Raw genomic sequence first — 26,974 nt, 5'->3', positions numbered from 1 at the left:
CATTTTGTGGTTATTTTCAATAGTTTCTTGCTATCTGCAAACATAGAGAAAGTCATTCTTAAGAATTTTTGTCAGCCCTTAAATAGCTTCAGAGTAAGATGTGTTCCTCTGCCTATCCGTGACTAAGCAGGATGGTAGCTAATAATCAACACTGATAATTTTAGTTTTCATGCCTGTTACTGAAGTAGATCCGCCAGTATAGATCAGTGTGACCTTGAATATGTATTTGCAGATTTTGCTTAGCACCAGATTTGGTATAATGTAACTTTTAGTCATGTCACTGAAGCAGACTCGTCATATTAGCATATTTTTCACTGTAGAACATGTAAAATTATGTTATATCTTTGAGTAAGTTTTTCAATTTGAGTCTGGTGTACGGAAACAGTTTCCTTTTACCAATAAAAATATTATTTTCGTCTGAATCTCTGAATGTCAATATCTCTGTTGATCAATTTTTACAGAATCTGAATATCCCCTCACTTTCATCTGATTTCAAAGCCAAACTCAATGCGCCTATGTCATTAGAAGAAATATCTACTGCAATTTCTGCACTGTCCTCAGGGAAATCTCCTGGACCTGATGGGTTCCCTGTAGAATTTTATAAATCATTCTCTTCTCTTCTTTCTCCTCAGTTACTTTCAGTATTATCTGACTCGTTTAATTACGGCAAATTGCCACCCTCTTTCAGTGAGGCATCTATTATTCTTCTTTTAAAAAAGGGCAAAGACACAACAGAGTGCTCCTCGTATAGGCCGATCTCTCTGCTCAATGTTGATGTAAAGATCTTAGCTAAAGTTTTGGCTCATAGATTAGAAACCGTCATTCCCTCCATTATCTCTGATGACCAAACAGGCTTTATTAAAAACAGTTTCCCTTTTTTTAACATTCAGCGTCTATTTAATATCTTATACTCACCTCCAACTGGGATTCCTGAATGTGTTATTTCCCTCGATGCGGAGAAAGCATTTGATCGTATAGAGTGGAACTACCTTTTTGCAGTTTTAGAAAAATTTGACCTTGGCCAAAGTTTCATTTCTTGGATCCAATTGCTGTACCTGTGTCCTATTGCCTCTGTTTTAACCAATTTTCAGAAATCCCAAGTATTTAATCTCAAACGTGGCACCCGCCAGGGATGCCCCTTAAGTCCCTTTCTCTTTGATTTGGCTATGGAACCTCTGGCGATAGCATTTCGAAACTGCCGTGAATTGACTGGGATTTGGAGAGGGGGTGTTGAGCATAAAGTTTCTCTCTATGCTAATGACTTATTACTCTTTCTCTCAAATCCGTCTACATCCTTACCTCTAATGTTTTCTCTTCTTGACCAGTTTAGCCAGATCTCTGGCTATAAATTTAATTTACATAAGAGTGAACTTCTCCCAATTAATAAAGAAGCACAAGAACTAACATTTCATGATCTCCCTTTTAAAGTAGTCCATAATCAATTTGCTTATCTTGGAATTACAGTCACAAGGAAGTTTAAAGATCTCTTTCGTGAAAACTTTGCCAATCTTTCATATGCTATAAAACAGAGTCTGGTACAATGGTCACCTCTATCTATGTCTTTGGTAGGTTGTATTAATGTTGTTAAAATGTATGTTCTCCCCAAATTTTTATACCTATTTCAATCTATCCCAATTTTTATTCCTAAATCTTTTTTTGATTCCTTAGGCTCTATTATTTTGTCATATCTGTGGCAGAATAAGTGCTCTAGAATTAATAAAATCCATCTCCAAAAATCTAAAAAAGAGGGTGGCATGGCTTTACCTAACTTTCGTTTATATTATTGGGCAGCTAATATACGTTGTGCTACCTTCTGGTCTTTCTTCCATGGCAAACCCGAATGCCCTAACTGGGTGGCGATGGAGCTGAGCTCCACTAAAGAATTATCTATCTCTGTACTTCTTGGCTCTGCACTCCCTAGTAGTCTGCCCAGATCAATAGCTAATCCTCTTGTTAGACACACTTTGCGTATATGGGCTCAGATCAGGAAATGCTATGGTTTCCAGGGGTTTTCCGTTTCCAGCCCTATTGCTCATAATCACCTTTTTTTACCTACTACATACGATTCAGCATTCCAGGTTTGGTATAGGAAGGGCATTAGACATTTTGAAGATCTTTTCATTGATAATCGCTTCGTTTCTTTTCAGCAGCTCTCTGTTAAGTTCAATCTGCCCAATGCTCATTTTTTCAGATATCTCCAAATCCGACACTTTATTGCTCCTTTAATTCCTAACTTTCCTGAAATGCCTGCGAAAAATGCTATGGACCTATTTCTTTCCATGAATCCACTAGGTAAAGGCTTAATATCAATCATCCGAGATAAACTAGCAGCCTTACGACGGGCCCCCATGGATAAAATCAAAATGGCCTGGGAGCAGGATTTAAATATCTCCTTATCTGAGGAGAGCTGGGATTCAGTTCTCAAATCGGTTAACTCAACCTCTCTTTGTGCTCGCCACTGCCTTTTACAGTTTAAGATTGTTCATAGAGCCCATTTGTCTAAATCTAAACTATCTCGACTCTACCCTAGCGTTAGTCCGCTCTGTGATAAATGCAAGAGGGGCGTGGCCTCTCTCATCCATATGTACTGGTTCTGTCCTAGCTTGGAGAAATTCTGGAAAGATGTCTTCACTACGTTATCGTGTATTCTGAATCAGCACCTAGAACCAAACCCCTTAATTGCTCTGTTTGGTTTTTGGGGCGAGACAGATTTATGTCTGGGTCCGACCAAATGCCAAATATTATCCTTTGCCTCTCTCCTGGCTAGACGCTTGATCCTCCTCAGATGGAGAGATGCTGCCCCGCCCACTCATGCTCAATGGCTTAACGACATCATGGCCTGTTTGGACCTCGAAAAAATTCATTATTCAGTTCTCAATTCGGATCTAAAGTTCCATAAGGTCTGGGGACCTTTTATCGAGTACTTTCATAACCTTCCTCTTGACTAGGGTTTTTTTTTTCTTTTCGGTCCCTTGCTTTCAGCTCCTTTTTTTTTCTGGTAGAAGGCATTATTATCCTCTGTTGCTGAGTGTATTCACAGTCTGGGAGTTTGGCTGTCCTGACTTATACTCTCTATATTGTGTTGTGGTTGGTCTGGAGTTGCCGTTGTTTTTTTCTTGTGGGGCTTCGGGAGGACACTTAAGCTTACTTGTCTTTAATTCGGGTCCTTTTTTTTTGCTAAATTCTCTTCCTTTGTAGCATATTGTTATTGTATGCTTAATTTTGCACTGTTTTAATGTTCCTCATTGGGATTTGGGGTTTTTAATTTGTAAAATGTTTTGAAAAACTAATAAAAAAATAAAAAAATAAAAAATAAATCTTATTTTTATAGAAGTCTTTTTTTTGTGCTTTACTGTTTGGAAGAATTGTACCTTGTAGTGCGAAGTATCCTTTCATTGATAGTAAAGATTGTATTGTAAAATCAAGCCATGAACCTGTCTAGTTTTGATTACCAAAGATACAAGGCTTTACTTCCTTTGATCCATAGTTAAATATGAATATATTCAGACTTCATTTTTAATATAATCTCAGTTAAAAATCATATAAATCCAGATTTTGAGCCCCATCTGTACTTTAATTAAATGACACTGGTTAGGCTGAGTGGGATTGAAGGAATCATTAAGAACATGTAATAAAAGTAAAAGAGAATAGGAGTTCATGGGAGGTAGCTCAACATCTCCATGTTTGTGGTATAGTCACCTTTAGTCATGCAGATCATGTAATATTGTACTGTTGTGCTAAGTCATGGGAGGGATGCTTGTATTTTTAGAGAGCAATCTCTTGTAGGTGTTTAACTGTCCTGACAGTTTTACCTTCTTAGCTCCAGGGCAACCAAACTAGATGGTAGTCCAGCCATACAGAACAGAACTAGTGCGCCATGGGAGGAAAATGGTCCCCAGAGGTAAGTAGGCGTTAATTATCTTTCCACCTTAAATTTATTTTTCCTTGGGGAAAATCTTCATCATCCTAATGTAGCAACCACTGGAATTACTAGTTGTTCTGTAAATTAACTATTTACTAGAATGATGTTGCAAACTACGGTTCTGAAAAATTAGATCTTTTGTTTGCATTTCCTACTGTTTTGAGATTGTGACTTTATTTAATCTTGCCACTGCAGCAGGTTATGGTTAACAGTCTAGGATTCAGGTTTCTCCAGAGAAGAGAAATTCCTATTCCTCTATGCACATTTTGCAGAAGAAAATATGATTCATACATGATTACTAGTGCAGCAATGGGAAAAATACCCAATTGGTAGTGCTTATGCACAGAAAGCCTCGTCTTGGGTGCACTCGTGAAAGCTTTTGTCCAATGGTGCCAATGCAAACTGGTTCAGGTCCCAATTCCATGTGATTTTAGTGTAGGTTTTAATTGCACAGATGAATTTCTACCCTTAGTTCTTCTTTTCATCAGTTCCTTGCACAACAAGAATATTACTTACCAGTCCAGTAAATCATTGTATCTGAAGAAAGATCCATGAATATCTTAGTTCCAAAAGTAGTAAATGCAGTTCATATTATTATATTTAGTCATCCACTGTTTCTTTTCAGTGGATTATTTATTTCTCCAAATGAACGTAATAAATCACCAAAGTTCCCTCATCCTAAACGACGGACTGCTTCTGGTGGAAGTGACAATGAATTGGTTCAGCCTGGCAGACGATGGTAGGAATTATTTTAAGTAATCGATTTTGTTACTATTTCTATAATGCTTACCATTCAAAATACATGCTTGAATGTACCGCATGATATAATTTTGATATCTTGATACCCTTTAGTTGGGAGTTCACTGCCTTCAATTTTCCATTTATGGCTCTGGCTCTAATATTACCCTTGTCAAAAAGCTGTACTAAAAAGCATACACACATTACATAAGCAGCACAGAAGCATAGTGGCTAGCACAACACCTTAACAGTATCAACGACCCAGGTTCATTTCCTGTGCTATCTGTAAGCAGTTTGTACGTTCTCCTCATGACTGTGCGGGTTTCCTCAGGGTGCTTCAGCTTCTTCCCACAGTCCAAAGACATACTGGTTGGTAGGTTAATTAATCATTGTAAACTGTCCCATGATTAGGCCAGGATTAACTCATGGGATTGCTGGACAGCACGGCTTGAAGGGCCAGAATGGCCTGTTCCACGCTATATCTCAAAGAAGTAGATAAAAGGTAAGACTTTTTCCTTTCAAGAAGAGCAGGAGAGTGAAAGTGTGAAGGAAACCAAGTTTGTCAAGTAAAGCAGTGATGGTAGCAGGAAATGGACCTAGTGAATATATTGCTGAATTTGAGAAGCAGAAGTAGACATGACCATTTCTGTCGAATAAGTGGAAGTATTCCTGAGGCTGAACAGTATTTTTGAGGGCACAGAACAGAGAATTATGGCCTCAGTGTGAGATAGTGCCTTTGTTGCTGGTCACATGTTCCTTACAGAAAATGAAATATTGTAGCGGTGTGCTACACACAGCGCTGAAATAACGACACGTAGTCGATGAGCTGCAGTTGCAAAAGAGATTTATTCGAACTTTGTGCCCTCGCTTTAAAGCCTTCCTGATCCTGCCCTTCCCGGGCGGGAATCCTGTAGGGGGCGCATATTCACAGTCCCGTCCCGCGCGCGGGCTTTTCCCCTTGCTGGTGAAACAGACTTGGCGCCCTTTTTGGAACTGGCCTTGATGCCGGCGCGAGCCGATTCGTGAGCTGGTTCGAGTGCGCTGTGAAGTGGGTCGCCACAATGCTCATATTTCTCTCGTATGTGGATTGCAGAAGTATCACAGGAGGGTATTGAATGGACAAAGAAGTTGTGGATTTGTGACTGAACCTCTTCACCACTGAGCTTTAAAACTTCAGTGGAGATGTCATCCATTCCTGCAATTTGTTTCATTTAGTTGGAATGTGGCCACTTTGACATTTTGTTGATTAAGAATGCTGGCAAAGCTGGACTGTGTAACTTACTGTGGTTTGGAGTCAGGGCAGAGTCCCAATTGAGAAAATCTTTGCACAGTCTTTCTAGTGGGCGTTAACTCCCTTTCCGTTCCTGATGAATTCAATCTGTTGACTCCCAGAGGAATGTGGTTTTTGGTTTTGGGCCTTTAAGTGGGTCAGAGATTGTGGGATGAAGTGGATGGGATCCTCAACCACGCTTTGAGCCCTTCATCTACAACACTTCCAGTAAATGTCACAAATAATGGGGGGTGGGTGGAGGGAGACCCTGATGATCTTCTCACCAGTTTCATTATCGTCTGTATGGTCTTGCAATCCAATGCCTTGCAGTTTCTGTACTACCTAATGATGCAGCCAGTGATGTTGTGGGGGTGGAACTGGACTCTCCGACGGTGGTGTCTGAAAAGATGATGCTGTCCAAGTTGCATGCCATCCACTCCGTAATGTACTGGTTAGGCACAGGAGTACATTCAGCCAGAGACTCATTCAACCAAGATGTAACACTGAGTGTCATAGGAAGTCATCCCTACCTGTGGCCATCAAACTTTACAACTCCTCCTTCGGAGTGTCAGACACCCTGAGCCAGTAGGCTGGTCCTGGACTTATTTCCACTTGGCATGATTAACTTATTATTACTTAATTATTTATCATTTTATATTGCTATATTTCTTCACTATTCTTGGTTGGTGCGGCTGTAACGAAACCCAATTTCCCTCGAGATCAATAAAGTATGTCTGTCTGTCTGTCTGTCTTTCTGTCACCCTCAATGGTGCTCCTGTAGAAAGTTGTTAGAATGGGAGAGGGAAGACTTGCACAGATCAATCTCCTCAGAAAGCATAGCTGCTGCAATGCCTTCTTGACTAATGAGGAGGTATTGTAAGTCCAGGTTTGATAGTCCTTTCTTTACATACCAATGAACTTGGTGCTGTTCACTCTCTCCATGGCAGAGCTATTGATGTGCAGTGGAGAGTGACTGACCTGCACCTTCCTGAAGTCCACAATTACTATTTTTGTCTTGTTCACATTGAGACTCAGTGTCCTGACACTGTTTGACAAGTCTCTCTAGCTCCTCTCTGTATGTCAGCTCACCATTGTTGCTGATGAGGCCAACCACTGTTTTTCATCATTGAACCTGATGCAGTTTAAGCTGAATCTGGCAGTTCAGTTGTGAGTCAGTAGTGGGCTGAGCATATAACCCTGGGGCATCAGAGCTCAGTATGACGGAGCTTGAAATGTTGCTGCCAACTCGGACTGACTGGGATCTTTCTGTCAAGAAATCCAAGGTCCAGTTGCAGAGAGGGCTGTTCAGTCCCAGAGAGGACTGTTTACCCACCAGCTTGTGTTAAATGCCAAGCTGAAGTCGATGAACAACAGCCTGGCATACGAGGCATCACTTTCGAGGTGGGACAGGATGGAGTGGAGGGCCAAGGCTATGGCATCATCAGTGGACCCGTTTGAGTGGTAGGTGAACTGGAAAGGGTCCAATGTAGCCAGGTGAGATTTTATACAATTCATTACCAGCTGCTCAAAGCATTTCATGATTGTTGAAGTCAGAGTCACTGGGCGATAATCGTTTAGGCTACTGTCGCTCTTGGGCACTGGAATAATAGTGGCTACCTGGAAGCTTGCAGTGGACTGTTTTAGAGTGATATTAAGAATGAATGTTAAGACCTTTTTTAGCTGACCAGGTATGTTGTCCAACCCTGCAGCTTTTTGTGGGTTTACCCTGGCTAGGATCCTCCTCACCTCACCTGCAGCCTGTTGTGGGAGAGATGGTGTCCCTCTATTTTGCATCAATACATCAAATCGTACATAGAAGGCAGCCATCACTGTTGTTGATTCGTAGGGTGAACTTCTAATTGGTTATGGTTTGTATACCTTGCTTCATGTGGCATGTTGTCTCTTGTGTCCACAAAGCTATCTGGATTTTCTCTGCATACTCATGCTTTAACTTCCTGATGGCACAGGGAGCATGGCTCTTGCTGAGTTTAGAGTTGTTGTATCCCCCATTCTGAGGCAGCATCCTGATCCCTAAGCAGTGTATGAACTTCTGCAGTCTACCTTGGTTTTCAGTTTGCCCTGGCAGTGTAGTGTTTAATCATAGTGATATCCTCAATGCATTTTCCTATGTAGCCAGTCACTGACCCCACACATTCATCAAAATTGAGGTGATAATCATAGGTAGCCGTCTCCCTGAAAATGCTCCAGTTCTGCATAACTGAGGTGGCACCTTCTGCCGGGTCCTGATCTCCCTGTGAACTGGTTTGACTTCCTTAACCAGTGCTCTGTATGCAGGGATTATGGATGTGCAGTCTAAGTACCTGAGATAAGGTGGAGGGAGAGGAGTTTGGCAACCTTGTAGGCTCCACGAACTTCGGTATAAACCAGGTCTAACATATTCTCTCTTCTGGTTGCAAAGTTGATATAAGGGGAGAACTTTGGCAGGATGCTTTTAAGTTGTCATAATTGAACAGCAGCAATGAAGACACCATCAGGGTGAGTGGCTTAGAGGTTGCAGATGGCACCATAGAGCACTAGCAAGGGGGAGATGGAAACAGCAATGGCAGTAAACTCCCTCGGTAAGTAGGAGGGCCCGCACTTCACCATTTAAAAAGCCCAGCCACAGTGAGCCTTTACCAGTAGTGCATTCACACACAAACTCTTATTGATGTAGACACACAGACCTCTTCCCCAGGTCTTCCTGGAGGTTGTAGCATTTCTGTCCACCCGAAAGCAGATTAAGCCTTCTAGCTGAATGGCCAATTCTGGAGTGGTTTCCTGGAGCCACGTTTCTGGCAGGGCAAGTGTGCAGCAGTCCCTCTTCTGCTGGTTCAGACGCAGACACAAGTAATCCATCTAGTTCTCTAGCAATTGAATGTAAGCGAGTAGAATCATCGGGGCATAGGCCCACAGCGATCCAAGTCTCACTCAAATGTCAGTACACTTACTGCGCTTCTGCATTCAAGTGCACCTCTTCAGATGAGCATTTCCCTGAGTAGCTGTAATAGACTGTTGTGTGGAACAAAGGCCCACTCTCCATGTTAGTCCGTAACCATGCAACATGTTTGTAATTCTGCCTACTAGTGACTTACAGATTTTAGCATTTTTTATGATTAGCAGTGTTTTCCGGTCATAGAAAAGACCAACAGGACAAGAAATTTCACTGTTGATTAGAGCCAGAGAGGTCACTTGCGACCATGCACATGCCATGTTGTGACCTGTAGAAAAACCTTCAATATGCCAGTGTAACTTTTGCTTGGTTGGGAAAGAGTGTGTTTGAAGATGAACACATTAATCCCGACACAAAGCACATGCTTTACCAGGCAGCTGGGATTGCTGCCCTCCTAAAACTTTTAACTACTTTCAAGGGCTCTGAAAAACACTACTAACTCTGCCAGTGCAAGGTCCTCCAAATTCACTGGATAAGTGAATCAATGCCAGTGTTCCCTGTTTGGCCAATATCTTAAGTATTCATGCTTGAATTCCACACGGCTTGCTTTGCTGGGTAGGGTCATGTTATAGGCATGCCTGATTCCAGATGTTTGGTACAGACTTCCTATTCCAATATCTGTCACAGAAGAGATTTCTGACAGATCAGAGGAAAAGATTCAAGGCCTTGAAAAGAGGCAACATTTTCATTGGTCTTGGGAATCCTGAGCACATGACTGCTCAAAGTGGACAGGGAGTAGCGAGATGTATTGAGAACATCTGTTTCAGAAAGGCATCCATTATTAAGGACCTCCAGCACCCAGGGCATGCCCTTTTCTCACAGTTACCATCAGGTAGGGGATACAGAAGCCTGAAGGCACACACTCAGCAATTTAGGAACAGCTTCTTCCCCTCTGCCATCCGATTCCTAAATGGACATTGAACCCATGAACACTACCTCACTTTTTTTTTAAATATACAGTATTTCTGTTCTTGCACATTTTTAAAATCTATTCAATATGCATAATTGATTTATTTATTATTATGTTTTATTTATTTACTATTATTTTTTTTCCTCTCTCTGCTAGATTATGTATTGCATTGAACTGCTGCTGCTGCTAAGTTAACAAATTGCACATCACATGCCGGTGTTAATAAACCTGATTCTGATTCTGAACCTTGAGTCTTACATCAAGAGCACACCGTGGTCCTGCACAAATAGCAGAAATGGACCATCACACAATCTGCCAGGCACCGCTTTCCCAGTTTATAGATGGTTTCATCATTTACCCCAGAACCCTGAAACCGGAGTTAAAGCAAGTTGTTCTTGAAACTGAAGGACTTCTCAAGAAGGAGAAAAATGTAAAGAATAACCTGTGAAGGGGATTCAAAGTGACATGAAAATTCATCAAAGCTTCTTAAAATACTGAAGCATACCAAGGATCGAGCAAAGCTCAGCAAAGGTAGTCAGCTACTTCATATTCATGAGCTTTACCCAAACAGTTCTCTGGATATATTCTCATATCCAGAGAGACAATATCAGGCAGCTTAATCTGGAATTGTTCTGTTTCATAAATATATTGTGTTTCTATGACCTGAGGAGTACTTTCCGAAAGAACTCCTGTTCTTGGCAATGAGAATATCATTTTGAATTGACAGTTCAGGATCCCTGTAGCATTTTACCTATTGCAGACTGGTAGGTCTTCCTGTAGCACTCAATTTGCTTTCGGCATACTGCACAACTCCTTGTGCTCTTTAATTGACAGATAGATTAGACTTCAGATTATATTGGCAAAGGACTGGTCCAGCTTGCTAGAGTTTCAGGAATCATGAATAAGTCTTACTTGATGGACAACAGCTCACCTTCAACTCTTTTTAGAATAGCATGTGTTCCCACATAATCAGATAGTTTTATCACTACCAAGGTTATCACCTCTTGTTGTTCCCTCACCAGCATTGCATTCATTTCCAAAATTGCTGTTCTCCTCCGCCTTCAGCTTCAGGCCTCTGAAACAGTCTCAGCCAGCAATAAGTGGGCTTGCCTCTTGGATATTCAAAAATTCCATGAGATAAACTAGTGAAGGAATTCTCATATTGCACCAAAACTACTACAAGCTCCATGCCATGACGGTGAGATGAAAGGTAATGCCTGGGGTGAGACTGTCAAAGTAACTGTCATCCCGACAATAAAATAACTAAATTTCCAGGCCCAGAACACACGTACTCTTACAACTCAAGCACTCTTTTGTAATTTTACTTGTGCACAAGCAGAACAGCATAGCCCATCATCCACGCTGTTCTGAAGTCTTAACAAAAAACTGCTATTTCTCTATGGAATTGGCTTATCAGTCATGGATGTTGATCATTGTAAATTCTAATGTTTGAATTTCTTACTTGCAAGATCAATATCCTTTCACAATAGAGGTGCTAAGGTCAATTGAAACTTCAAGCGGACAGCCGATGATGTTTTGAAGTTTGCAAAGGCAATTGAGCCTTAGCTGTGAGGCATGTCTCACATTCCTCTGTTACTCTTGTCTCATCTCTCTCCAGCACTTCCCATTGTGTAAAGGGATACTATACCTTAGGAAGACCCTCCTGGAAAAGTCTCACTGCAGAGGCCTCACTCATTTGGTTTGAATACCCACTGCCTAACCCATCTGTAGTAAGCAGAGGGGTCTCTGGCAGACTCACTTCGAAGGTCTCACTTGACAACAACTGCCCTGGCTGTGCTTGCCTTACTTCAGCTTCCACAAGTCTTTCCCAAAGAATATCACTGCCACTTTTCTTACCAATTCCTCATACCGGATAATTTTCCAAGAAATATTCCCAATTACAACTGAATTGAATAACTGCACATGTGTGCCGTGCTGGTGTGTTATGATACTCGAACAAGAGATCCAACTCTATTAATGATCATTTTTACTCGATAACCATTTATTGTGACTGTGACATCATTATTACAAATTTCAAAGGGTTCTAAATATAATATTAATTCTTGGGACTACACAATGATTTGCAGTAACTTAGTCTGCGTAGCACCAGTCCGTGGTCTCTTTCTACCATGTTCCATTTCATGTTCTTAAACATCATTACAATGTGTCCTTGAGCATTAAGTTTTCAGTATCAAGTTGTTTTTCTTGAATGTTCTTATCAGCTGGGTTACAGATTTAAGGAGTCCGTTATTAATCTACTAATCAGAAGACTTTATCAACAACTTATCCCCACAGTAACCTTGGCATTACCCCATCAGAGATATTCCCACTTTCCCCTAACATTCCTCCCAGAGTGTATCTACAACTTATTTTTTTTCTTTTCTGGAACTGGCCTTCCACCTATTGCACCTGACCTGTACTCTATCTTCTTCCATAGCCTCAAGTATTTGCATACACATCCCACACCTTCATCTCCAGTGGGGAAAAACTCTGTAGTTAAAATTAAGCTTTGCCCATGCATTTACTTGATTTAACAAGTTCCTGGTTGGTAGACATTTCAGTCTGCTCATGGACCAAACGTAGCTGGTGATACTTTGTAGACCAATGGCAGCTTCATGATTACAAAAATCACAGATCACAACTTAACTACTCAAATCAGTACTGCACATTGTAGAGTTTTTTAAGGAAGTTACCAGGAAAATTGATGAAGGCAAGGCAGTGGATGTTGTCTACATGGACTTTAGCAAGGCCTTTAATAAGGTCCTGTGTGGAAGGTTGGTCAAGAAGTTTTGATTGCTTGGCATTCAGGATGTCAGAGTAGATTGGATTACACAGTGGCTTCGTGAGAGAAGCCAGAGAGTGATTGTAGGTGGTTGCCTCTCTGACTCAAGGTCTCTTACAAGTGGTGTGCTGCAGGGATTAGTGCTGGGTCTGTATATACTATCAACTATCTGGATGATAATGTTGTAAACTGGATCTGCAAATTTGTGGATGACTCCAAGACTGGGTGTGTAGTGGACAGTGAGGAAGACTATGAAAGCTTGTAGTGGTATCTGGAAAAGTGGGCTGAAAAATGGTGGATGGAATTTAATGCAGACAATATAATGTTATACTTTGGAGGAGAAATCAGAATAGGACTTACATGGTGAACAGTAGAACACTGATAGCTGTGGTAGCATAGAGGGATCTGGGAATACAGGACCATAATTCCTTAGAAGTGGTGTCACAAATAGATAGGGTCATAAAGGGAGCTTTTAGCACAATAGCCTTCATAAATCAAAGTATTGATTAAATGAGTTGAAATGTTATGTTAAAGTTGTATAAGATATTAGTGAGGCCTAATTTGCAGTGTTGCATGCTGTTCTGGTCACTTTCCGTCAGGAAGGATATCAATAAGATTGAAAGAGTACAGAGAAAATTTACAAAGATGTTGCCTGGACTTGAGGACCTGAGTTATAGGGAAAGGTTGAACAGATTAGGACTTCATTCCCCAGAGCATAGGAAAATGAGGGGAGATTTGATAGATGTATGCAAAATTATGAAGGATATAGGTAAGGTAAATGCAAGCAGGCTTTTTCCACTGAGTTTGGGTGAGATTACAACTAGAGGTCATGGGTTAATGCTGAAAATTGAAATGTTTAAGAGGAACATGAAAGGGAGCTTCTTCACTCAGAGACTGGTGAGAGTGCAGAACAAACTGTAAGCGTGAGTGGTGGATTTGGGTTTGATTTTAACATTTAAGATAAATTTGGATCGCTACATGGGTGGGTGTTGTATTGGAGAGCTATGGTTGGGTGCAGGTGGATGAGACTCGGCAGATAAATAGTTCAGCATAGACTAGATGGGCCAAGGGGCCTGTTTCTGTGCTGTAGTGTTCTATAACTGACGTTGAAACAGAATAATATAGTAGAAGCATTGTCACGGCTTTTAGTTTGGAACAGGACACTTTTGGAATGAAAGTTGATAACAATTTTCCAGTGATAACTGAAAAGATTGCTGGAATCACCTGTAACGATAACCTTTGTTGAATGGACTTGAAGGTGGTTTGAATCAGAGATGGATGTGTATGGGGATATCAGAAGGAAGCATAAACTCATTGAGAGTCAAGGTTGTGTGAAATGAGGTGCCGGCATGGTAATTCCAAAGGCAGTACTAGCACAAATACTGAAGGATGTCCTAGGACTGATCAAGATATTGAACATTGATCAACACGCTGAGGTGGATCACTTGATGAAGCAAGCACTTGCACCCAGATAAGTTGCAGATCTAGAAGCAATGAACAAATTTAGAGGGTGAATGTTGAATTTTGTTGTGATTGGGAATGGATCATTTTTTCTCGCTGGTTAAAGTCACTCAAAATGTTTGGAAGTGTTAGTATTTAAACTGTCATCTCCTCAGAGTGGACAATAGAGGCTCTGAAGTCAATTTCTGCAACTCAAGATCCCAAAGAGGAATTGATTTCTGAAAGTGACCCACAGGCTGGTACAATTTGTCACATTCCTCCATTGTATTGGAATCTAACACAATTGAATATATCCATATCATCCAATTTCAATTAGGAGACATCTATAATGTAAGGGAAGAAATGAAGCAGCTATTATCATTCAAGGGATTCAAACCATTCATAAATCATCAGCTGTTTTTGTTTCCTGTGCACAGAAATGATCCTTATGCCCAAATCCATAATTTAGCTAGTGCTGATGGGTTGACATTTGTGGGCAAAGCTGAACTTGGTACAGCCCAATTTGGAAAGCAGTCGTAAAAAGAAGGAGAAGCAGAATGATACAAGATTAGGAGAACTGATTCAAGTGAAATGTTGTGAATGTGCTTCAGTCATTGGACTGTAGAAGAAGGTGCCATGGGGAAGTTGTGGAAGTTACAGGAGTCAGGCTGTATATTGTGAAGTTTGCTGATAAAATCAAAAGATGTAGATCAATTGCTACAATACAGTAAGTGCTCATTTGTGTTAAAGAATTGGTTCTGTGATGTAGCCATTATTGGGCTGCACATTGGGGAAGAGGCACTGTTGAACTAAAACTAAGTGGATGATGCCCAATTTGCAAGAGAAGATGATGCAGCTGAATAGAAGGTGACTGGAGTGAATAGAATGAGGATGATAAATACATTGTTTTGAAGAAATAGAGGTTAAGAAGACCAGTAGTCCTCTTGAACATATAGTTGATTAAGTTGATAACTGTGTACACATATATAAATATTTAATTAATATGTAAATTTATCAGTAAATAATTAATTGGATTACTTCAGTTTTTAAATAGGAAGCAGTATTGTGCATATGGGTGTGAAGTTATCTCTAAGAACTAAATGTACGACTGGGTATGATCCTGATGCATTGCCATTTCAGCCATAGGTTGCTTGGAAGTGTGCACTATCACCACTAAAATATAGTCTTCTGATAGTTATATTGCAGTTATTTGCCTATACAAGAGGCCTAGAGAGTAAGACAGTTCAAAGAATGAACACACATTCCTTATGTAGAACTTGCGATGAATGTGTACCACTCCCTTGATTATAAATCTTTTTGTTGCACATATTTGACTTAGAAAGAACAAGCATAACTAACTTGATTTTAACTTTTTAAATCCAAACAGGAAGAGTCAAAACAATGGCGAAGATATAGATCCAAAGCAACATAGGAGAAGGTATGTTTAAAGATAAATAAATATACATTATTAGAAAAAAAGACAAAAAAAGTGCTTTCATCACTTTTTGTGGATTTATTACCTTATTTTATCTAAGACATACAAATTTTAAGGATGGCAAACTGACTCATTTACTTGAATAGGTCTCTAACTGTAAATCTCCTTATGAGCTAACATAAATTAGTACTTTTCATTAGAAGTTAAAAGTTTAAGGGATGGTTTGATAAATTTTTTTCAATATTTTGCGGGATTATGTAGAATAGAGAGATTCTTCACTGTTTGTTCAATCCGGAATTGGGGTCTTGACTAAAAATTGGAAAAAGACTTAAGGAGTGAAGCTAGAACACACTTTTTTACATCTGTATCTCTCCTCTGTGAATAGCAACTTATGCAAAATAAATTTCTGATGTGCTGAGTGTTAAAGATATTCTTTCCAACTGGATTCTTAAAATTGTGTCATGCCATTTCTCAACAAATGCTGGAAGCACTCAGTAGATCAGGCAATTATCAGAGGAATTACAGATTACAAAATAGAGGAATACAGAAATACAAAATACAGATACAAAATTCCCTAAAAGTGGCATCACAGGGTAGTAAAGAGAGCTTTTGGCAGACTTTTTCCACTGAGGCAAGGGGAAAAAAGACCAGAGGACATGGATTAAGGGTGAAGGGGAAAAGTTTAAAGGGAACATTTGGGGGGCTTCTTCACACAGAGAGTGGTGGGAGTGTGGAATGAGCTGCCAGATGAAGTGGTAAATGCAGGCTCACTTTTAACATTTAAGAAAAACTTGGACAGATACATGGATGAGAGGTGTATGGAGGGATATGGTCCAGGTGCAGGTCAGTGGGATGAGGCAGAAAAAAGGTTCAGCACAGCCAAGAAGGGCTGACCTGCATTCAGAGATGGAAAAGAAAAAGATGAAACATATTGATTTTTAAAAAGTACAGACAAGTATGTAATTGAGGGAGAGAAAAATAAAGCAAGGGTTAACTGATATTGTTAAATTCAGTATTCAGACCAGGTGACTGTAACATACTTAGACGAAAGGTGAAATGCCATACTATACTTCAAGTTTACATTGGATATTGCTGGAGCAATGTCAGAGGTGAAGCACATAGGGACTAAAAGTTCAAAGTAAATTTATTATCAAAGTGCATATATGTCACCATTTACAACCCTGAGATTCATTTTCTTGCAGGCATACAAAGAAAAACAGTAGAATCAATGAAAGCGCAAACACGAGGAAATCTGCAGATGCTGGAAATTCAAGCAACACACACAACATGCTGGTGGAATGCAGCAGGCCAGGCAGCATCTATAGGGAGAAGTACAGTCGACATTTCGGGCCGAGACCCTTCATCAGGATTAACTAAAACAAAAGATAGTAAGAGATTTGAAAGCGGGAGGGGGAGGGAGAGATGCAAAATGATAGGGGAGGACAGGAGGGGGATGAATGAAGCTAAGAGCTGGAAAGTTAATTGGCAAAAGGGATACAGAGCTTGAGAAGGGAAAGGATCATGGGACGGGAGGCCTAGGGAGAAAGAAAGGGGGAGGGGAGCACCAGAGGGAGATGGAGAGCAGGCAAGGAGTGATTGTGAGAGGGGCAGAGGGAGAAAAAAAAGGGGGGGGGGAGGAATAATGAATGAATGAATGAATAAATAAACAAATAAATAAATAAATAAGGGCCGGGGTAAGAAGCAGAAGAGGGCATTAATGGAAGTTAGGGAAATCAATGTTCATGTCATCAGGTTGGAGGCTACCCAGCCGGAATATAAGGTGTTGTTGCTCCAACCTGAGTGTGCATTTATCTTGACAGTAAAGGATGCCATGGATAAACATATCAGAATGGGAATGGGACATTGATTTCTCTAACTTCTGTTAATGCCCCTCCTCCCCTTCCTACCCCATCCCTTATTTATTTATTAATTGTTCCTCCCCCACCTTTTTTTTCTCTCTCTGCCCCTCTCACAATCACTCCTTGCCTGCTCTCCATCTCCCTCTGGTGCTCCCCTCCTTCTTTCTTTCTCCTTGGGCCTCCCGTCCCATGATCCTTTCCCTTCTCCAGCTCTGTATCCCTTTTGCCAATCAACTTTCCAGCTCTTAGCTTCATTCGTCCCCTTCCTGTCCTCTCCTATCATTTTGGATCTCTCCCTCCCCCTCCCACTTTCAAATCTCTTACTATCTTGTATTTTAGTTAGTCCTGATGAAGGGTCTCAGCCCAAAACGTTGACTGTACGTCAGCATCCTATAGATGCTGCCTGGCCCTTATGCGTTTCACCAGAATCATTGAAAGACCGCACATAACAAAACATACAAACAACCAATGTGCAAAAGGTAACAAACTGTGCAAATACAAAAAGAAATTATAAATAAATAAGTAATAAATACTGAGACCGTGAGATGAAAAGTCCTTGAAAGAGAGTCAGTAGATTGTGGGAACCGTTCAGTGTAGGGGTGAGTGAAGTTGAGTAAAGTTATCCCCTCTGCTTCAAGAGCCTGATGGTTGAGGGGTAATAAGTGCTCCCAGATCTGGTGATGGTGGGTCATGAGGCTCCTGTACCTCTTTCCTTGACCCAGAGTTGGATTAGAATGGAGATTAAAAGTTGTAGGAGACATGAAACTCAGGATCATTTTAGCATTTTCTTTGGAGTTGTGGTCATTTAATCTGTAATTGTGTAGAGGCTTTCTGCGTAACAAATCCAGTTGGAAGAAGTACAAGTGAATTTTTCACCTTGAAGGACTGGATCCCCGGATAGGTAGAAGAGAAGGGTGAAAGACTGGATTTAGAAAATGTATGCTGCAGAACAAGAGGGATTTACAAACCTGGTGGTGGAAGTGACATTGTAAGTGAAGGATGATGGATGGAGGTTGTAGAACAATGAGAATGCTGTCCAAACCTCTTGAGAATATGTAATAAGAGAGTAGAAGAGCAAGAAATAGAGATGTGCTTTGAGATAGTGTATGGGGAAATGTTCCCTAAAACTGGAAAAATCCTTACAATATATACATAATTAGGACATGATGAGAATAATTATCAATTGCACAATGCCAGGTGCTATCATTTATTTTGGGTGCTAAGTGAAACCAAAGCTTACATATTTTTTCTGAAGAACGAAGTATTTGAGCTTTGGCTTTTATCCTGTTTACTGTTGTGTAATTTTAAGAATACAATATTTGATGTCCTGATCGGAAGTTGTTAGAAGCACCAGGGAGAAGTGATAAATAGGTGAGGAGAGGAGGTAAGGAGCCAGAGTGGAGAACAGAAGGGGGTGGCAATAAAATTACTGGAAGGAAAAATTGATGCTAGTGCCATCAGGTTATAGGCTACCTAGGCCAGAAATGAGGGGTTGCTTCTCCACCTTGAGAGTGGCTTCATCGTGGAAAAAGAGGAGGACAAGGACCGACATGTCAGAATTGGAATGGAGATGGTGATTAAAATGGTTGGCGGTTGGAAATTTCACTTTTGATGAAGGTGCTCGATAAAGTGGTTCTGAAATTTATGTTAGCTCCCACCAGTATAGAGGAGGCTGCATCAGAAGCACCAAATACATTAGAACAGATTCACAGGTAAAGTGTTGAAAGGACTATTTGAGGCCCTGTATGGAGGGAAGGGAAAGTGCGAATGGGCAGGTGTAGTATTTCTGTTGTTTGCAGGAAAGTGTGCCAGGAGGGAGATTACTGGAGAGGGATAAACGAACAAAGTAATCATGCAGGGAGTGATCCCTGCAGAAAGCGGAGAGTTGGCGGGAGGGAGGTAAAACTGTGCTTGGTGGAAGGATTCAATTAAAGATGGCAGAAGTTGTGGAGAATGATGTGTTGGATGCAGAGGCTGGATGTGGGGAGATTACTTTCTCTGACTTGGAAGCCTAGAACTTGGGGGTCACAGTGTCAGAATAAATGATAGCCTGCTTAGGGCTAAGATAAAGAGAATTATTTTCATCAGCATTTAATGGATCTTTGGAATTTTCTATCCTAGATGGCTGTGGAGACTCAGTCATTGTGTTCTTTCAAAGCACATCAATAGATTTCCAATTATTAATAGAGACAAGGGATACAGGGATAATACTTGAAAATGGCAATAAGGAAGAAAATCTACCATGATCTTATTCAATAGCAGTGCAAGTTGGAAAAACCAACTAGTTTATTCCTGCAGTTATTTCTCACATTCTTAACTAGCTGCCACTCTGACAGTGCTGTTCTGGACCAGATATAATTTAAGTTAGCCCATGAAAGAAGACTATTAAATCGAATGAGAAAAGCAAGATAGAACATGAGCTTAGAAACATAGAAAATGAATTTCCAAAGCTTTTATGTGTAAGTAAAAAGGAAGAGATCAATTACAGCCTTTTATAGAGAGAGAATGGAGAATTTCTAATGAGGAATAAGGAAAGGACAGAGAAATTAAACAATTTATGTGCATCTGTCTTGTGGAAAAAGACTTGTAACATCTAAGAATAACGAATAATGAATGAAGTAATAGTCAAAAAATTAGTACTACAGAAGTTAGTGAACTCAAAAGCTGATAAATCCAGAGGACCCAGTAATCTACATCACAGAGTTCTGAAAGAGATCATTTTAATGGTAAATGCACTGGATTATCATTTTTCAAAGTTCCAGAGATTCAGGAATTGTTCCTATTTTGGAGGGTGGGAAATGTGAATGTGACCCCACTACTTCAGAAAGAGCAGAAGAGAAAACACAGGATTTTTTTCCCCATAGCACTGTAAAATCCCCGTTCAAAATGAATGAACTTTACAAATCTTTCAGAGTGCAGTGACAGAGTTTAGTACAGGCAGGAAATGAGCAACAGAGCTGAACCAGTGAGTTTGGACCTAAGTGTTCACATCGAAGTCCTGAAATGCTGGTGCTTAACCTGACGAATGCTAACAATTCCACAGCTGGAAAATTGTTCGCAGACATAATAACTGTGATCAGTGATGAAGAACCACTCTTAACTATTTAGTGTGCTTGCTGGTGGTCGCATTCTTTTTTACAGCATTTTGAACAGTAATTTACTATACTTAACATTTGCTGATGACCTGCAAAGAACGCAATAGAAGGCCAGTCAGCCAATTATTCTGATGACTCCTCACTGAGGTTTATTAAATCCAAGCTAGGAAATATGAATTAGTAATTAATTCATTGTAAGTTTCTGTAGAGGATGTACTTTTATTATGCAACCTCCAACAGAGGTGGTACAATAAAAGTGACAGTCGTTTCCAGATTTCCATGATTGACTGCAAATGTTTGGATTCCAGGTGTTACTGAATGATTTTCTCAATACTGATGAGCGTTAATAGCCTTGCCAATATTTTCAACGCAAAATCTAAGCCATTATTGTTGCAGCATAGATCTTCGCTGGTCATCCATTTAACTACTGCAAGATAACATTTTTCTGCTATAGATCCCGATCCCGTGGAAACACCAGTGGCAGTGGTAGTGAGTCGGAACACTCAAGTAGAGAACGTAAAAGAAGGAACAGGTACATATATTGGGTAATTTTACGGATCCCTGCTATTGTTTGGCAGTGACTCACACAATAAGCTACGTTGGAAAATTATCAATGCATAAAACAACTAGTGGAAAGAGGAATGAGGGTGGCCAAGTATGTCATTGGATTTGTAACAGAATGCATAGAAGTACATCCCTGATCTATGGCATCATGTCTGGTATATAGCTGTGAGAGTACATTGGTCTCTTTGGGAAGAATGATGCACCCTTGGGTGTAGGAGATGGACAGCTGACTCTCTCACTTTTAATTTTTCCTCTTGTCTCTATATTCCAGGAGAAATAACTTCTTTACCTGTCCCAATATGATTATAATATTTGGACTGAGAGTACACTACCATCTCAAGATAATGTTGTTGAAATATTGCAATGTTTGTGGGACTCTTACAAAACTTCAAAATGTTTTTTTTTTTCTGAACTACTGTCACTGCAATCTGCAGCCTGTAATTTTCCTTTAAGTAACATATTTTGAACCCTTTTAATGAGCTAGCGATTTCACAATCTTCTGAAGGACTCAGTGGACTTAAACTCTCAAGAATGCCCGTATGCCATCTTTAAGCATATCGCGATGGCCATATGAAAAGGAAAAGAGGAGCTAGACTAAAATTCTGGGGCATGAAATTTCCTCTACCCAGTATCATGTTAGCAAATGTACAGTCACTGGAAAACATGATTAAGGATCTAAGGGCAAGATTGCTGTGTCAGAGAGAAATGAGGTATTGCTGCTGTTTGTGTTTCACAGGGATATAGCTCCCTAGATTTGGTGGTCAGACCCAAGAGCTTCTCGATACACAGAATGGTCCAGACCTCTGATTTGGTAAAGGGGAAAGATGGGGGTCTGTGTTTCACAATAAACCCTTTGTGGTGCTCAGATGCCATGGTCTTGTCACATTCTTATTCCCCTGATCTGGAACATCTAATGCTTAAATCCTGACCAGTCTACTTACCAAGAGAATTCTGCTATGTGACCCTGACTGTAATTTACATGCTGCCATCAGCAAACACAAAACAGTCCACTCCAATACCTTTTAAATCATTGTCAGGGACTTCAGTCGAGATTTTGAACAACCAATTATCATCAACATATCACCTAAAGCACCTGGAGTCCCAACACACTCAATCACTTCTCTTATTCGATCTCTAGACTACATTTTGGGAAATCTGATCATTTGTCTGCCCTCCTCCTACTAGCATAGAGGCAGAGGCTAAAGAGCAAAGCTCCAGGACAATGAAGAGGTGGTCGCAGGAGGCAGAAAAGCAGCTTGAGTTGGTGAACTAAGCCCTGTTCAAGGACTCGTCAGAGGATCTGAACAAATACACCACAATTGTCACAGATTTTTATAAAAACAGTCATTGATGAGTGTGTCCCCAAAATATCATTCAGGGTTTTCCCCAACTATAAGCTGTGGGTGAACCATGAGATCTGCAATCTGCTGATGGCCAGATCAGTGGCATTCAAGTCTGGTGACCATGTAAAATACAAAAGGTCCAGGTGTAATCCCTGGAAAGCCATCTCTCGTGTGAAGTGGCAATTCTAGTCAAAACTTGAATCATTGAAGGATGCTCAACAGTTGTGGCAGGGTTTGAATGTCATCACTTGCTTCAAAGTAAAACCAAGCAACCTAGGTAATAATAAGGTTTTGCCCCCAGATGAGCTTGATGCTTTTAACGCTTGCTTTGACTGTTAAAATCTGGAGGCATCTTCATGAACTCCCACAGCCCCCGATGACCCTGTAATTTCAGTCTCGGATGCCGACGTGAGAGATCCTTAAGGAGGGTGGATCTATGGAAAACATCTGGCTCAAGGTCTTCACCATTATCTTTAACCTTTCACTTTGGCAGTCTGAGGCACCCATCTGCTTCAAGCAGGATTTAATTTTACCAGTGCCTAAGAGGAACGTGGCTATCTGGCGCAATGACTATCATCCAGTCGGACTTACATCCACTGTCTTTTGCACATTTGTTTGTTTGTCCTGTTGTGTGCGATCTTTCATTGACTGTATTGTTTCTTGAACTTACTGTGAGTTCCCACAAGAAAATGAGGCTCAGGGTTGTATACGGTGACGTATATGTACTTTGATAATAAATTTACTACCAAAATCTTCCTTTAACCTTCTCAATATTGGTGGAGGTATGGAGGGATATCTAGTTTTGTAATCTGTCCTTGCAGTTTAACCTTTGAAGCCTGGGGGATTATGCCAGTGCATTTATACAGAACTCTGCAAGGCATTATTCCCTTCCAAAGGGCTGGTGCTTGCAGCTGACCGCACTGCTTCAGATGTTGTCTTGCCTTACCTGTGTGTTATTACACGGTATCCAGCAGGTGGCCACATTGCTTTGTTTAAACTCAGAACAACACATTTTTGTTAGATAATGATTGCATTTTTGATTGGTGCTAGTTTCACGTATTCTTACTCTTTTCATTTTTGTGTTTACTGTTCAAGGTCACGTCAGGAGAATGAGATGGTGGACTCAGCTCCTCAATGGGAACAAGTGCTGAGACGGCAGAAAGAAAGATCATTAACTGACCCCAACAACAGACGTTCAAAGCACAGATCACGATCGTATGTGTTCACCTACCTGTGAATTTAAAGATTAATCTGAAGAACTTGTTGTAGTAATAAATGATTTATGGTGTATTAAGTATTGATGCATGAAAAACCAGCTCAAATTTCCCTAGTCAAATGCAAAATAATACTTGTTTTATTCTACCCAGAACATCATGCCTTTGTATTTCTTTTCACTAAAAACAGATTCATCTGCATCAAGATGAACTTACTCTGATTCGTGCTTCAGTCATCCTTTTGTTTTTTTCTGTATGATGGCTGATTCGTTCCAATATGTAATGAAGTCCAATAAGAACAAATGAAATTTCCAAAATTTATCATTTAGGATTATTATGGAAAGCAGGGAGATTATAGTCTTAATTAGAAACAAAATGGTTGAGTGCAGTACAATTTACATCTGCTGATGTAGTGTTCCTTCTTAGAAACCTACACTTTTTATCATTATTATTGAATGCATTAATATTTGTAACTCATCAGTTTGAAATATTGAGGGAATATCATTGTGAGAAAGGTCACCGTGAAGGGAGAGAGACTGCACCTCGAGGTTTAACAGTAATCCACTAAAATGAGAAGTATTTAATAGGTTAATGAAATTTAAAGCACTTGTTTTAAAATAGGATTTTCTTGTGGAAATTTAAAATACTTTAATATAGCTCATATAGAAACATTAAAACTCTTTATTTATTAAATGCAATTTGACCTCCTTTGAGGATTTTAGGGCTGTTTACTTTTGGGATTTAATTGGTTAACATTATCCAATTTTATTAATTATTTCTGTAGGAGGAGCCCAGATGTACAAGCAAAGGAAGAATTGTGGAAACACATTCAGTGAGTCTGAACTTACTGGCAAAATGAAATTTTATTTTTATATGTTTTGTCTTATAAGGTTAATTCTTTGCCAATATAGAACATCTTTTCCAGAGTCTTCTGAACCCCTTTTACCAGGCACACAAAATCAAATGAAGATCAAAAATTGCAGGTGCTAGAAATCTCAGATAAAAGCAGGATATGATGAATTTAGCAGGTCAGGCAGTATCTGTGCAAAGAGAAATAGGTTTAATGTCTCTTGTGTATTCATCAGAACTCTATGGGCACTTCACTGACTTACACAAAAAAGGCAATATCTTTGTGTCCTCATACTTTATAGTTAACATTTGCAAGAGTTTTTGTCAACACATGCTGAAGGAAGGTCAGAAATTCTGTTAATTTCTCTTCCACTACAACTGCCCATATAAGTTATTCTGCCTCATTTGAACTTCCTGCTATGCAATATCTGGCAGAAAGTCGTTGTCTTAGGAGGCCTCTCAAGAATGAGCTGACTTGCTTCTATTCCCCTTTTTTTGCATTCTCAGGTGATTGTTGAGGACAATATGGAAACTTCATGCTCATCGACAGATGAGGCAAGAGGTATCTGATGGGATGGGTGGACAGCTTGTGAGGTGGTGTACTCTTTGTTCTGCATGGCCTGGCTTGTCAGCTTAGCCATTCTCATTGAATGTACTTGAAGTTCTCAATATCATCCAAACTGGCCTTTCTCAAGTGTTCATTGACAGGGATTCCTAAGAGTTAGTTAGAATGCTGTGATATTGTGAGAAGGCATTTAGCACAATTTGGATCTCTGTTCAACTAGTAATCTTGGCTCATGATGGAATTTGGCATTGACTACCACGAGTCTAGCCAAGCATGCTGTCTACATGGCCTGCTGAATGGAGCCAGTTTAGTGTAATTAGAGTTTCAGTACTGGATGCATTAGTCTAAATGTGGGAGCGGTGCAGCAAGCAAAGCTAATAAAATTACTGCCGAACAGAACCAGTGGCCCAGGTTCAATCCTGATCTCTGCAGCTGCCTGAGGAGAGTTCGCATGTTTTCCCTATAACCATGATGGTTTCCTCTGGATACTCCAGTTTCCTTCCATATGCCAAAGCCATTCGGATTGGGATAGTTAATAGGCCACTCTAAATAGTACCTAGTGTATAGTTAAATGGGAGAATTTGAAGTAGCTTGGGAAAACGAGGGAAGTTAATTACAAAGAAAACTGGTAGAGGATGGGAATTGTTTTGTGAGCAAGCATAAACTCAGTGAGATAAAGGGCCCACTTTATGTTATAAGGAATTATGTAAATATATAGAAGAGAGATTGCTTATGGTTCCAGTGCATCTGGATGATTTAATGGAGACACCATTCAAGTGCCTTGAGGTACTTATATAGGTATTCCCAGTCTCAGATACTGCCCAGTGAACCACAAACTGTTATTAGCTTCAAACATCTTTTTTCTTAATTGACCAATTGAAGGCAGTGGTGAATTTCATCATGGATGTGGAGGAGCAACACCTTATATTCTGTCTGGGTAGCCACTAGTGTGATGGCACGAAATCAGTTTCTTCTTGTGGTTTTAAAAAAAAACCCTCCTCCTCCCACTCCCCACTCTGGCCTCTGACCTCTTCCCACCTGTCTGTCACATCCTCCCGGTTTCTCTCCTCCTTCTTTTTCTCCTATAGACTCTTATCAGTGTCATTCCTCTACCTCACTTTCCCAATCCTTCTTCCCCTCCCCCCACCTTTTTATCTTTTCCCCCTTCTGTTCTAGTCCTGAAATAGGGTCTTGGGCCAAAACGTTGAATGTTTATTCATTTCCGTAGATGCTGATGCTGCCTGACCTGCTGAATTCCTCCAGCATCTTGTGGGTGTTGCTTTTTAATAACCTATTTATGGTAATATTTTGTTTTATGTTTTGTATGTGATTGTATGTTTTGTGGGTGCACCGTGGTCCAGGGGATTGTTGTTTCATTTGGTTGTACAAGTGTATAGTCAGATGACAATAAACTTGAACTTGAGAAGTCAAGAATGAAGCATAAAATTTGGTGGCTATAGCCATTTTATTAGGTGTTCATAACAAAGAAATAATGGTAACCAACTTTAAGGAAGAGGAAGAACAAAAAACAACAAATAAAAACAAAAGCAAGGAACAAAGTTGTGATCTTATACAAGCAAGACAGATAACGACATCCCACTGATAATAGACACCTGTGAAATTGTCAGATTTCATAGGCGTAACAAGGTTGCAGAGAAACGTCTAGAAAATTACAGCAACTGTAATACAATTACTGAAAATTCACTGAACAATGTACCACACTTATACACATATAAGTGATTATAAAAATCATAAGCAAGCATATGAAAAGCTAAACCATGAGAAGGTAATAATTTTATTAAGTAATCTAACAGAGGGGAGTGTTGTGCAGAGAGATAATGTATCTTTATCTTATGGATATTGAATATCAAGTCTATCCTAATGTATGCTTAAACAAATGAATGAATGGCTAGGAATTCTGAGCATGTGCAAATGCAAATATTGTATGCATATTGCAGCTCAACTACTAGGTGATCTTGGTTCTGGAGTGTAGATGGGACCATCTGAACAACTTTTCATTATGTTAGAAGATTAACTC

At 40.1% G+C, this 26,974-nt stretch overlaps 1 protein-coding gene across 8 annotated transcripts in view; it reads left to right on the top strand.

Moving 5' to 3' along the window:
* The window catches only part of epb41l4a (erythrocyte membrane protein band 4.1 like 4A), a 223,575-nt gene that overhangs the window by 171,492 nt on the left and 25,109 nt on the right, over positions 1-26,974 (top strand). For 5 of the 8 annotated variants that reach the window (XM_059969539.1, XM_059969535.1, XM_059969533.1 and 2 more), the window contains 6 exons: positions 3,821-3,901; positions 4,548-4,661; positions 15,400-15,450; positions 20,856-20,933; positions 23,404-23,523; positions 24,307-24,354. In XM_059969539.1, the coding sequence (XP_059825522.1) occupies positions 3,821-3,901; positions 4,548-4,661; positions 15,400-15,450; positions 20,856-20,933; positions 23,404-23,523; positions 24,307-24,354 (492 nt within the window). The remainder of the gene's footprint in view (positions 1-3,820; positions 3,902-4,547; positions 4,662-15,399; positions 15,451-20,855; positions 20,934-23,403; positions 23,524-24,306; positions 24,355-26,974) is intronic. The other 3 variants (XM_059969537.1, XM_059969536.1, XM_059969540.1) reach the window with 3 other exon arrangements.

This window comes from Hypanus sabinus, chromosome 5 (assembly GCF_030144855.1).
Source record: "Hypanus sabinus isolate sHypSab1 chromosome 5, sHypSab1.hap1, whole genome shotgun sequence".
NCBI lineage: Eukaryota > Metazoa > Chordata > Chondrichthyes > Myliobatiformes > Dasyatidae > Hypanus > Hypanus sabinus.
Note: the sequence above shows the minus strand (reverse complement) of the source record. Positions and strands in the feature narration are given on the sequence as shown.